At 40.5% G+C, this 13,466-nt stretch overlaps 1 protein-coding gene across 3 annotated transcripts in view; it reads right to left on the bottom strand.

The window, feature by feature from the left end:
- Nucleotides 1-563: 563 nt before the first annotated feature.
- Nucleotides 564-13,466, bottom strand: part of AIG1 (androgen induced 1) — a 122,756-nt gene continuing 109,853 nt past the window's right edge. For all 3 annotated transcript variants that reach the window (XM_054394023.1, XM_054394032.1, XM_054394041.1), the window contains 2 exons: nt 4,330-4,493; nt 564-1,210 (listed from right to left, as the gene is read on the bottom strand). In XM_054394023.1, coding sequence (XP_054249998.1) covers nt 1,173-1,210; nt 4,330-4,493 — 202 coding nt within the window. In that variant the 3' untranslated portion in view covers nt 564-1,172. The remainder of the gene's footprint in view (nt 1,211-4,329; nt 4,494-13,466) is intronic.

The raw sequence follows: 13,466 nt of genomic DNA, 5'->3' as shown, positions 1-13,466 counted from the left end.
AGAAGCCCCATCCCTGGAAGTTTTTAAGGCCAGGATGGATGTGGCTCTGAGCAACCTGATCTAGTGTGAGATGTCCCAGCCCATGGCAGGGGGGATGGAACTGGATGATCTTTAAGGCTGTGGTAGTTTTAGGCTGTGCCTAGAAATTTTTCCACAGATCTTGAACAGAAATTAGTAGAATGTAAATAAATCACTATTGGATGTGAAAAGCAAAACAATAAGGTATAAATAATCCCATCCAGTTTAAATGATTGCTAGTATTTTGCAACTGAATTCCTAACAGAAACAGGCATATGTTTAACTTTAAACATTTGCTTAGGTGCCTTCCTGAAGTAAGGCTTAAATGCTGTCTCTGGGACAACACTAATGGCATAGCACATCTATCGAGAGCTTACAACTGGAAGATGCAGGATGAGGTCTTGTACAAGGAAAATAAGAAAAATCCTCACATGAAATCATGCACAGTTGACAGTGGAAAACCTGAAAATATATCAGTCAAATGCCATCAATACCTCTAGAATTTGAAGAATTGTCATGAAGAAACAGGAATGTAGGGATAATTTGATCTTTATTTTGGCCTTTTTAACAAAAGTTCCACCATATTCTGATATTTTAACACCGCAAATAAGATTTTACTGGACTGATAAAATTATTAACATCGACAATTTAAGGCAGCTGTTATATAGTGTTACATCAGTATTTCAGTCTGATTGAATTCTTCCTTAGATACATTCATGCAATTTACTTCTACTGTATTTTTACACTGTACTTAGAAGGATATAGATTGTTTTGCTCACCCATATTAGTCCTATCTGGTTAAGCTTTTCTCAAACAATATGGAGAATGGACGCATTGTCCTCGATGCAAGTGAAAAGATTTAATGATTTAATGTCTTACTTGATGCAAGAAATGCACATTGAGAATGCCATGGAGATAATCACACATTTTATACGTGTATGTCACATGCAAGCATGGAGAAATAGGAATGGAGGTTGAAACATTATTGTTAGCTAAAATAATTTTCCTTCCCTATAAAACCCAGAAATATCTTTGCACTGATCAGAGAGCCCCTTAAACTTCCTCCTTTCCAAAAGATTCCTCTTCACGCCAGCACTGTTGGGGATAAGGAACCTTTCCTGAAGCCACAAGCAATCCTCCATGTTGCCTCTTGTTCAGTCTGATTTTGGCTTTTCTTTTCCTTCTTCAATACCTGAAAACATACAGAGAACAGCTTTTAAAAAACTCAATTACTAAAGATTTCAGTTTAGAAGAGTTTACTTAGAGAGGTTCTTCTAATGCATTGATCTTTCTTTTCCCTTTACTGAATGCTCACATGTTTTTGCATATGCTACCTCACCTGCTGTGAAAGAAAAGAGCATCTGTACACCTGATGGCAGTGGTTGTCCACTAATGAACTACACAGTCCTCCCTCCCTCTGGACCATTTTCAAATCAGCCTAACCCCCCGCCACACACTCAGCCTTTGATGGCTCCAGGGGTTTGGGAACAGTTAGTTCCCTCACCTCCTCTGTTCACCTACAAGCAAATTACAGTGGATGTTATTATAGCTGAAGCTAAGAAGCCAACTTTAGCTGAAAGCAAGTTTTAAAAATGTGTTTCAGAACTCAGTAAATTTAATCCCCCCTTCATTTCAATACTGGATTTTAAAATATTTGCAAGTACATGTCCCTTTTTTTTTTTAAAGAATGAAAAGCCAGTTCCTGTTGGTAGGTTTCCTGTCCCACGTTGTAATGGCCATTTCTTTCAGTAATATCAGGAGGGCTGAGCTGAGTGTAGGGCTCCTTAAAGAACTTATCCTTGCTGCAGGACTTGTCTCTTTTTCTGTGCTGAGCAAAGTCTGGGCCAGGCAGCAGATAAGTGTTTTTTCTGGCAATGAACACATTTAGCTATTTCATACGCCTGTTCCTGGACAATGAATTACTATTGGTATCGGACAAAAGTATTGTTCTTCTGACTAAGCCCTCTCTGCCAGACATCTCAAACACAAATATTACTTTTGGAGGTTTTTGGGCCTGCTGCATGCTAAAAAATAGAGACTTCTGCGGACTGAAGGCAAAAGAGAAGCACTATTTGAGAAAGCTGAGCGGAAAATTCAGTCACAAGTATCATCACCTGCTAACCCAATATATGTGTAGATGGTAGGTGCACCAAAAGTCACTTTAAAAGTATTGTTAATTAATTCCAATAAGGGAAACAATAAAACCCATATGCAGTTAGAAAGCACAATTGCAGAGCTGCCTGGCTGAAAGAAGTAACACAGAAACAAATGGGTCTGTACATTGCCAGCAGCCCAAGTACAATGGCCCTGAGAGTTGCTGGCAAACCTATGTAATGGAAGAGCCACACTCAAAGGTTTAACAACCAAAACAAGAGGCCAGGTCCAAAAGATTACAGTGAGTTTACAAGGCCACTCCAGAGCCAATCATGAGTCTTCTCCTTTCAGATGGAAGGAACTTTTCCAATAGTTTTAAATGAGCTGTTTTATTAGACTTTTAAAAAGAGGCTCTTGCATTTCTTTTGAAGCACTCTAGTGCAGATGCATCAAATAGTTTGGCAGGAACACATATACCCTCAAAACTGTGGACAGACATTGGCTTGTACAAAGGGCAAATTTTTCCTTGCCTACCATGTTTGTGGTTTAACTTGGAAAAACCAACTGCAAATCATTTTGTCAGTAGTGAGGTTTTATTTAATGCATTTTCAGAGGAAAAGGAAAAAACTCCAAACACAAAACAACTCTTTCCCACCCTAGATATCTTCTAATGGTAGATTGCTTTGAATGGCAAACTCAAGAGCCCCTTTTCAAATAAGCACTGTTTTCAAATAATATTTTCCCAAGTGTGACATGGTGACAGACTGGTATCATTTTGCATCTCTGGTGTTTGTGCTGTGCCTGCCATGTACTTGAGGTTAGGTTTATGCAAACTGTGTCAAGCACAGCAAATCAGCAGGCAACCCATGGCATTTTCTGTTTTGCAAGTGCTTGAGCAACAAAGGACTTTGGATTGATGTTCATCAATCAAATCAAGGAATAGTATGGCCATGGTGAACCTTGGAATAGGTTGGAAGAATGACTCAACTTGTGTTAGCTCCTCTAAGGTCAAGGACCATGAAAATCTGGGTCTTTTTTATGAATACTGTGGAACAGTGAGGGAGATTTTTCACCATTTACTTATACATGACTTGGTAAATGTATGTGATTCTCCACCACATTATTATTCTTCAAACAGGACCTATATCAACTCAAATTAATTTTTGCAGCTGCTTTTTTTTAGAAACTTCTTTCCTGAGTTATGTTAAATATGTGAATATGACATCAAACTGAGGAGTGAAAACTAGACATGAACACTGTAACCAATTATTGCCGGTACTGGAGCATGGGTACAAAGACTTTGTGCCCAGGTGCTAATATGAGCAAATGGCAAGTAAAACTGCTTTGAGCTTGGCTCTACCCTATATAGGAGAACTTGTTAAGAGATTTGTGTGTGAAATAAGCTGTGAATCTACAGTGTATTAACCAGTGCACAATAAGTTTCCCAAAAGGGGATACGTGTTGTTCATATAGTCTCAACGTGTTATGGGCCTGACTAATGCAAGGACAGAATTCCCATGGAGCATGGATTTCACTCCAGATGTGATTTGCACTATAGGAATTTTGAATGTTTGCTTATTTCAGGCAATTTGATAAATGAAAAGCATCTTTCATAGATTAAAGGAACCTACTTTTAATCTTGTGTTTGCCTTATTTTCCTTTTTCCTCTACTCAGCAATAGGTGGCCTAGGCAGGGTAGATAATGTAGACTCTGCACAGCCATGTTTACACTGCACTAAGGTGATCTTTCATTCCTATTATTTTATTGACATGAACATATTAATTTCCCTTGAGTAAACTTATAAGCAGAAAACACCTTAGACCTGAAAATACTGGAAGAATATATTTTTATTTCTAAATCTAAGCTTACCATGAACAGCATTCCCACAGAATGATACTGTATTATAGCTGCATTTAATGGGTTCATCAGCTAATAAGTGGGTTGTAAACCAAGTGGGTTGTAAACCTCTCAGGTAACTGCCAACAGCTCTTAAATTAGTATTGGAAGTTATTAAAAAGAATACATAATTCATAGCTCATCATGCTCCCTAGCAGCTATTCTGTTCATGTGGCTGCTTTTAAGAATGAGCAAGCAAGATATTTCAGTGGAACTTCACCTTTGTTTTAGCCAGCTTAAAACCTTCTTGACTTTCAGAGAAGCATAATCAAGTCCTGCCAGTGCATTTAATGAGTTAATATTACTGAAACAATACTCACATTTTGGGGTGTCCCAGATGTAGCTGTTCAGGACCTCTCCCACCAAGTAGTACATATTCATTATTACAGTAGCAGCTGCAAAAAAGATTATTTTGGCACCTGGGCTGAGGTGTTCAAGAAGTGGGTACACCCACACTCCTGTAACGTGGTGAATCCAGCACACCCTGAAACAAAACAAAAGCAACAAGCACTGACTCTTACAGCCTTGTTTTTCAAAAGTAGCTCAGGCTGTAGGGTTAGCTACTGCAATGAAAGGCAATTATTTGAAAGGATTGCAAGTTGCAACTGCACTGGAGCATCTGGATGAACTCCACCCAGAACAGACATCATAAATGATTAAAATATGATTCTCCACGTCCTTACTGCTTTGTTTTTAATTTAATGCACGCAGTTAGCCAATTTTCGTGTTCTGCTGTAAGCAGGTATTTCCTTGTTGTGTTTATGAGGAATACACCCCCCCGTTTTGTGCAGCAGCATGGGAGCTGCAGTACCCTCTATGCCAAGTAGGTTCTTTGTCCCAAAGAGCATTTGGGGTTCTCCAGGTTCTCCTACACAGCCTAATTCTCTACGTTCTGCAGCATCCTTCTTTATTTTTGTATACAATTGCGTGTTTCTGCTGCTTCTCCTTGCTACATCTGGCAAATATGTCAGGTTTTGGGTTTGCCAGAAATACAGAGTTCAACTTCTCTTTGAGAGAACAATCTCTTCAGTGTTTGAGATTGCTCCTCCTTTTCTTTCAGTTACCTGCTGTCATTTGGTATCTATTAATTTTCCTCTAGGTAGGAATATGGCTTTAAAGTATATTTGAAGGGGGAAAGGGTTATTAATGTCATGCTGGCCTGTGACAAACATTGGGGCACCTCACTAGAGGCAGAGGGATGGAGTGCTAGTAAGTGCTCTCAATTTGTAGCCTTGAGGCAAGCCAGGGACAACACACTGGGACACCCCCAGGGAATCAAGGGGGATTTGCACAAGAGGGTGACAAGGCCAGCCCAGCTGAAGTGACTCTGTGTGAATGCACACAGCTTGGGCAATAAACAGGATGAATTAAGGGACACTGTGCTGCCGGAAAGCCATGACATATTGGCTATTACTGAAACTTGGTGAGATGATTCCCATGACTGGAAGGTAGGGATAGACAGGTACAAGCTCTTCAGGAAAGACAGGCAGGGTAGGAGGGAAGGAGGTGTTGCTCTCAGTATCAGTGAGCAGCTGGAATCAGTGGAGCTCCACCTGGGGAGTGCTAGTAAGTGCTATCAACTTGTAGCCTTGAGGCAAGCCAGGGACAACACACTGGGACACCCCTAGGGAATCAAGGGGGATTTGCACAAGAGGGTGATATGGCCAGTCCAGCTGAAGTGATTCTGTGTGAATGCACACAGCTTGGGCAATAAACAGGACGAATTAAGGGCCACTGTGCAGCCCAGAAAGCCAATCATATCCTGGGCTGCATCAAGAGAAGCATAGCCACCAGGTCAAGGGAGGTAATTCTCTCCCTCTGCTCCACTCTGGTGAGACCCCACCTGGAGTACTGTGTCTAGTTCTGGAGCCCCTATTAGAAGAAAGATCTGGACGTGCTGGAACGTGTCCAGAGAAGGACCACGAGAATGAGCAGAGGGCTGGAGCACCTCTCCTATGGAGACAGATTGAGAGAGTTGGGGTTGTTCAGTCTGGAGAGGAGAAGGCTCTGTCGAGACCTTATTGTGGCCTTCCAGTATCTTAAGGGGACCTACAAGAAAGCTGGGGAGGGACTTTTTAGGAAGTCAGGTAATGATAGGAGCAGGGGGAATGGAGCAAAACTAGAAGTGGGTAGATTCAGATTATATGTTAGGAAGAAGTTGTTCACCATGAGGGTGGTGAGACACTGGAACAGGTTGCCCAGGGAGGTGGTGGAAGCCCCATCCCTGGAGGTTTTTAAGGCCAGGCTCGATGGGGCTCTGAACAACCTGATCTAGTGTGAGATGTCCCTGCCCATGGCAGGGGGGTTGGAACTAGATGATCTTTGAGGTCCCTTCCAACCCTGACAATTCTGTAATTCTAGAATAAACATTTAGGAAACAAAAGAAAGCAAAAAACAAACCAGCTCGTCAGTGAAATTCTGCCCAGTTTCACACTCAACGTAAACGAAAAGGCATTTGGCTACGGTGGAGATTGTTGGTACACTAATCCAAGAAACAGGATGTCAGCTTTGTAGCAGTGGAGCTTGATGAAGCTCTCTGGGTAAGTGATTTCACTGTGTGTAACTGTAACGGATGCCTGCACCCTCTGAAGGGCCAACTTCTGCATTGCAATCTGACATGGTGAGTGGTAAGGTCAGAGGGAGCACAGCAAGTCCACATGTTCCAGTAGATGGAAGTTAAGCAAGGTAAACGCTGCCAAACAACTAAGCAAACATCACAGAGGCTAACCAGGCAAAGTACTCAGTGGAGATAGGCTGGGGTCCATGAGCTGCTGGGCTGTCTTCAAGAATGTAAATATCTTCCTTTCTGACCCAGCAATTTGAGAGAGAAGGTCACAGTGAAGCGCAGCTAGAGAAGACTTGGCAGCTGCACAGACTGTTATTGACAGCAATTTCCATGTCCATATGATTTGCTTCACTTGCTGGTACTTTAATTCATTTAAGGAAAACTCACTAGATCAGCAGTCACGGACTCCTAAGGGCAGAGACACAGAAGTCCACTCAAAACCATTACCATACATGACTGTCAAACAGAGAGTACAGAATCCCTGTTTAACAATTCTCCAACACCCTGGAAATGTACATGGTTGTCATAGCTTCCCTCCTCCTTAGAAAAGCTTTTATTACAGCCAAATTCTTAACAGTTGGACACTTCATGTAGGAATTTACATGTGTCAGTAAATTAATCTGCATGATCTAAATGCAGATAAAAACCCTTTCTCCAAATGAGTTCACATATGGAAAATTATCTCAGTACTCAGTTATTTTCCACAATGTTCTTCTGCACCAGAATTAACCTGACAAAGCAAAGGTATTTGAAAAAAATTAAGGCTTCCTGTGTAAACCAATGTAATAGGGGATACCATGTTCCTCTTGATCAAAGAAAAAGATGGAAGAGCTGGGTAGAAGGTAATGGGATGCCCTCTACTCTCAGGTTGGCTTAGCAGGGAGAGTCTGTTATTGCCTAGCATTTCTCATTTTTATTTGCTTTCATTTTAACAATCATTCTTTGAAAAGCAAGCTCCAAGAAAAAAGCCTGAAAAAAAGGCCAGTGCTTCTTTTCACTCCCATCTGGTGTGATGAAACTGTTGAAGACTATAAAGCACCTTTACAGAGGGACTTTCCAAAGGACCTTCTGAGCTACACCTAAGTAACCAAATTCATGAACCAAGTAGAAGGCATTTAATAGAATACATTTATGCTGAAAGAGGAAATATTTTCTAAATCAAACCAGTGAGTCACTGATGAGATCCTGAATTGTCTGTGATTTCTGGTTAGTTCAGAGTCTTTAAGAACAGCTAATGCATTCTGCTCTCTATTGCCCAGCACAGGAGCCCATTCATTGTTTGGTGACACTGCTTGTGCCTTCAGCATAGCTGTTGTGGACTTCTCCGTAGTGATGCCACACCATAGAAACACTTCTTTGAGTACAAGATGTACTCAAGAGACAACAGTCACAAACCTTCCCAATCAGCCACCCTGATCTTCCTTAAAATGAGCTGTACCACACCACTCACTGCATTGGGATGGAGCAGTATTAGCCTCTCTCCACTGAGCAGCGACACACTGACTATTCCTGCATTGTCTGTAATACAAATGGAAGCAGCAAAGGGTTGACTGCTGCCTTGGAAACCTCACCTGATGGCCTTTCTTAGTAGGTTCATTTCTGTTTGAATATCTTGACGCCACACAATAAAGGGCTGATCAACTGTAGGCATAAAGCTTCCGCACAAGATTGCTGATTACTGATGTTAATGAATACCTTCAGTGTTGCAATTCTAGTAGTCATTATTCCTGTCCAACCTCATTATTAGATAAGCACAGGGGAGCATGCATTAAGATTTATTTAGGAGTGCAAATCTAGATCCAATTTAAGACTCTGTTATTGAACAGGTATAAAAAATGGGTCATTTAGATAAAAATAAAATGAGAAGAAAAACTTTAAGCTAAAACTGGACTGGCTACTTTTGAAAAGATAAAATTAACTTGAACATCCCTGTATTTTTGTTCTGTGGCAGCCAATGTAGACATAACTGCGTGTTTTCGAAGATGAATGTGTTACAGGTCATTAAGCCATTTGTCAGAACTGTTAAGGAGGAATGGAAATAGTCATACATTGTATTAAAATTAAAACGCCTGCTAAAAAACCTGGTGATCTCCAGAAATTTTCAACCACCTGGTATAGAAATCTTTATAAAAAGTAGATCAAAAATTTTACTTTGCAGCTGTTTTTCACTTCTAGTACAGAGTGTAGATGCTGTAGATCTCTTATCATATCAAAGAAATCAGGAGGAAATGAAACCTCTGCAGAGAAGATACATGGGCATTTATTCATTAGCTATAGATCTTTTGTTAATATGGAAAAGTAAAAAAACAGATGGAGCCTTGTGGTTTATGTGTGTTCCACCTGTTGCTTTGAGTAATGCAACTCTTACAATACCATGTGTCAGACAGTCCCAGTAGAAGCAAGCTCAAAAGGTGGAAATCATTGAAGATAACCATGACACCTGAAAGATTTTGCAGTGGGAGACATTGTACAGAACAGTTGCTCCTTCATGATGTCTCCTTTCAGCTACAGGAATTTGAATGTATTTGCACAGCTTGGTGGCATGTTATGTTCTGAACTCTTGAGTATCCACCCATTTCCTACCAAGCCAAGTCCTTCAGTGAAATCTGCAGCCAAACAACAATCAGTATTATGTGTTCCGGAAATGGGAACAACTAGATGAGAGGCTGTGTAACTTCAAGAGTGGTGAATTAGAGAACACAGAATAATAATGCATGATGTAAAATGACTGAAGAGCTCCCAATGTTCTTCCTCAAAACAGAAGAAACACTCAAACAGAACTCAGAGACAAGAAATTCTAATCTAGTAATGGAAATATCTTTCTGCATGATACCTAATTAACCACTAGAATTCTCTACCTTTTTTTTTTTAAGTGATACGCATCACTGAAATCAAGATACTTAAAAAAGTGTACAAGCTTGCAAGTCTTCTTAGTCCACTCTTCTGGGCCACATCATGCAACTCTAGCAAGCTTCTGAAGTCAGGAGACTGTGCAAGCCATAAGAATGTGTACAGTTATGCTTATGTTCAAAGGGTACGAGGTATGTAAAAAATCAAGACTGAAGAATCCAAGCACCAGTTTTTTTGACAAAGGTTTTGGAAGAAAACATCACTTTGAGGCTAGTTATTCCAGAACAGTTTTCCAAATCTTCTCCTGAAGCACCTGATATTGGCTACAGTTAGTGTGGATACAAGGCTACCCTGATCTATTATGGCAATTCCTTTCTTGCATCTTCTGTGTTGTTCAGGTTCCAGTGACTGGCAGATAGGAAAATTGAATCTTTGGTCCTCAACAAATCCTAGGCCAATTCCTGTTGTGGCTACTCTTTACCAAATAACAGAACATGGGTGTTTTCTATGCTTTTATTTCATGGTCTTTTCTAGCATCACTCTTCCTTTTCCACAGGAAGTGAGAACTTAACCCAGAGCTATTAAATTGTGGGATTTAATTGTGGCAGAAGGAGGTGGCAGGCTTAAAGCAGCGGAGTCATGCAAAACTTGAATAAACAAATAATTTGTGGTTCTAGAGTAGGAACCAGCCCAGTTCTTTCAAATGCAGGAGCACAATGACCCACACTGATTCTGTACTACTTTTTGCTTCTAATACTGACTGAGACACATTTTCATAAATCCATATGATTCCCCCCCCACTTTTCACCTATCCCAAAAACACAGGACAGCTTGTTCTTCATCTAATTAGAATTGTTAAGATCTCAGCCACATTAAGATGCTGGGCTGCTTATAATACCAGCCAGCCAGGCCTAAGACACTCATACCACAAATGTGTATTATTTAGAAATTTTTAAGACTAAAAAATTAGGAAATAACATTATTCTGTTCTGTTCCAGCTTCTCACACCAGATTCTTTGTTGATCTGAGTGATGCTGAACAATACATGGAACATAGGACTGTACTACTGCTATGGGGTGGCTTATGCACTCAGAAGAAGACAAGTACCAGAAAACTGCAGCTACAAATGTCACATGCAAAACATACTTGGCAAGATATGGTGCTGGCATCCTCTGAGATGAACAAAGCTTAGCAGAAATTTGTGTTTACCTACAGGTAGCTCAAATGACAGAAACTGCAGAATCACTGCAAGGTACTACCATCTTTGGAAGTGATCTATTTTGATAAATAATATTTAATTTTAAATATAGTAATGGTTGCTATGCTTTCTTGAGCTGTATTTTAAGGAGCTGCACAAGCAAGTGAAAATGTATTGATGCATGTATTATCCATGCATCCACCCATGTCATCTGTGATTGCACTGCTGCTTTGACTGAAACATTCGAGGATGTAGAGGTGGAGGGGAGCCAGAGTGTAACAGTCCATAATGTCTATATCAGACCTAACAGGCTGAGGATCAATGCAGCTTTTTCTCACTGAAAGCACTTCTGCTCTCCCACACTCCTTTCTGGGTCAGGTACAGGGGATACTAATCTTCTCCAGGCCTATTTCTGCTGCTTCTAGTTCTTCCTACTCTTTCCTGTTCTGAGTAGCTCTGACTCCAACTCTTTTCTCCTCCTCTGCATTGTCTCATCACCCACCTCTCTGTCAGCCTTCCGCTCTGATTTCAAAGCCTGTCTCTCTCTCTCTCCCTCAGAGCTTCTTCCACTTACTTGTATGATTTCAGCTTTCAAGCTTCTGACCTGTGAGCTGCACATTTCCTTACACATTTCTCTTTTAACCCATGGTTCTAGATAATTTCTTTTACTAAAAGACTTTTCACTGATTCCTCCGATCTCAAACTTCTGCCCCCAGTGCTCACTTCCAAAAGCATTCACCACCCTCTCCCTACATAAAGACCCTCAGCATACCTTAGCACAGCCATGCTGTGTCTCTTCTGCTCCAGCAGCACTAGCAAACTCAGAGTTCTTGCTTCTTAATCCTGCCCTTCGTTATCGATATGGATGTCAATTCCTACCAAGCTTCACATTCTAACTCTCCACCCTTCTCTTACGAATGTCCAGGTTTGTTCCAGCAGTCTGGATCTTCATCCCTTTTTCAACATCTCCTCTTTTAATCTTTCTCTCCTTCTATGGAGATTCGCTAGCACAAATCCTACAGCAAGGCTGACAGCATCAATCTCAAATTTATTCCAAATTCTCTGAGTACATTCCTTTCTTAAATTAATTCAACAAATTATCCCATCTAAATGTTCTCCCTTGGCAAAACTACAGAACTCTCCTAAAGCCTTTTCAAGAGAAACTTTATTTTCAAATGAAGTTTAAAGGTACCTGAGCTCTTTAAATAGATTTATCAAAGAATGAAGGAAAGAATCAAGTTCTAGCTTGGCACATGTGGAGGCAGCTCCTAGTGAGATAGCAGTAAGAAAGCAGATTGAGTCTTTTGCTCCTAAACACAGACCCCAGCATGACTGAAGCAGTGGAGTCAGGTTCTTGGGGTCTGTTTTTTGGCATCCTTAAGTGCTCAAAAGCAGAAAGAACAAGAAAACCATTTTAAATAAACGTCTCGGTTTATTTTAGGGACATATTAGGCTCTGATACTAGTTATCATGAAGACATTCTTATTACAAGAAGCAACACATTTCTGGCTCTTTTCTGCTCCTTGACAACCAACCCTGTACACCCATTGGCAGTATTTTGTGGTAGTACTGGCGAGCTCTTGGATTTTCTTAGCGCTATCTAGATTTAACAATTCAATACAAATTGTGACCTTTTCGAGCCATGCTAAATAAAGCAAATCAACCTTTCCTGTCTTATCCCATGGCCTTGATCCTGAAAGTCCATGTATGGTCTGCAACAGGCAGTTCAAGTCTCTGAATGCTCTGCCTGGGCACAGTTCCTTAAGAGCAAGGCAAAGCTCCCCCTCACTGAGAGCATGTGAGCTAAGCGTGCCTACTCAAATGCTCTCTGAGTGAAGAGAGAGAACACAAAAGACCTGAAAGAAAAATAGAAAAAAAGTGTTGTGTTTCTCAGATAATACGTCTGTGAGTAATGTACAGGGGATATCAAGTTTTTCTGCTATGTTCTCCCAATCTCAGTGATCCTATTCAGAGCTGTTAGCCTGTTTTCTCATTTATCAAGAATACACATTAAAAGTTTGCTATTCCACCATCTCTTTCATACATGAAAGATTCAGTCACAGATGAAATCAAACATAATCTGTCCTCTACTGGGAGCTAAAAAAAAAAAATAAAATAACAGAATCAAATCTATACCACATCCTCATATGTACTCCTTTACAGTACAAAGTGTGATACGATACAGAAATCATGTAGCATGGTAATCATGGTTCAGCCAAAGTGAGGAGAGAGTTCAAAATTTAAGGGAGACAGAGACCATCAGGTTAGCAACAGTCTCCACTTTATACTGAGAGCTGCAGTGAAAACACTTCTAGTGAGGGAAATGTGACACAGGAAAAAAGACAAATTCTCAAGAAGCAGATCCATAACAGATTCTAAGTAAGAAAATATAAACCAAGAACTAAGCCCTCACAGGGGTCTCATGGACAACCAAAGATACAAAGGAAGTAAGTTCCACCAGGTTACATGTAACTAGGTCATTTGCAGGACTAGTCTCATTTTATGTGCTGACCCTGAGGTGCCTAAATGGTACACCAACAAGAGTAGTGAATCAGCAATTACAAACCCTCTGAGTTATTAAGGTCTCTACCTCAATGTGGTTACTTAGCAGCAGGAATATAGTGGATACTCAAGGCTAGTCTTGAGTAAAAGGGATGAAAAATCCCTCACTTTTCATACTTTCTGGTAAATTTTCCCAACATCTGAACATAAAACGGATTATATTGCAGAATCACATAATCAATCAGGTTGGGAAAGACCTCAGTGATCATCAAGTACAACTTATTACCTAACACTTACTGACGACTAAACCACAGCTCCAAGTGCCACATCCAATCTTTTTT

This window comes from Indicator indicator, chromosome 2, assembly GCF_027791375.1.
Source record: "Indicator indicator isolate 239-I01 chromosome 2, UM_Iind_1.1, whole genome shotgun sequence".
Lineage (NCBI taxonomy): Eukaryota > Metazoa > Chordata > Aves > Piciformes > Indicatoridae > Indicator > Indicator indicator.
This window is presented reverse-complemented; position numbering and strand designations above follow the sequence as displayed.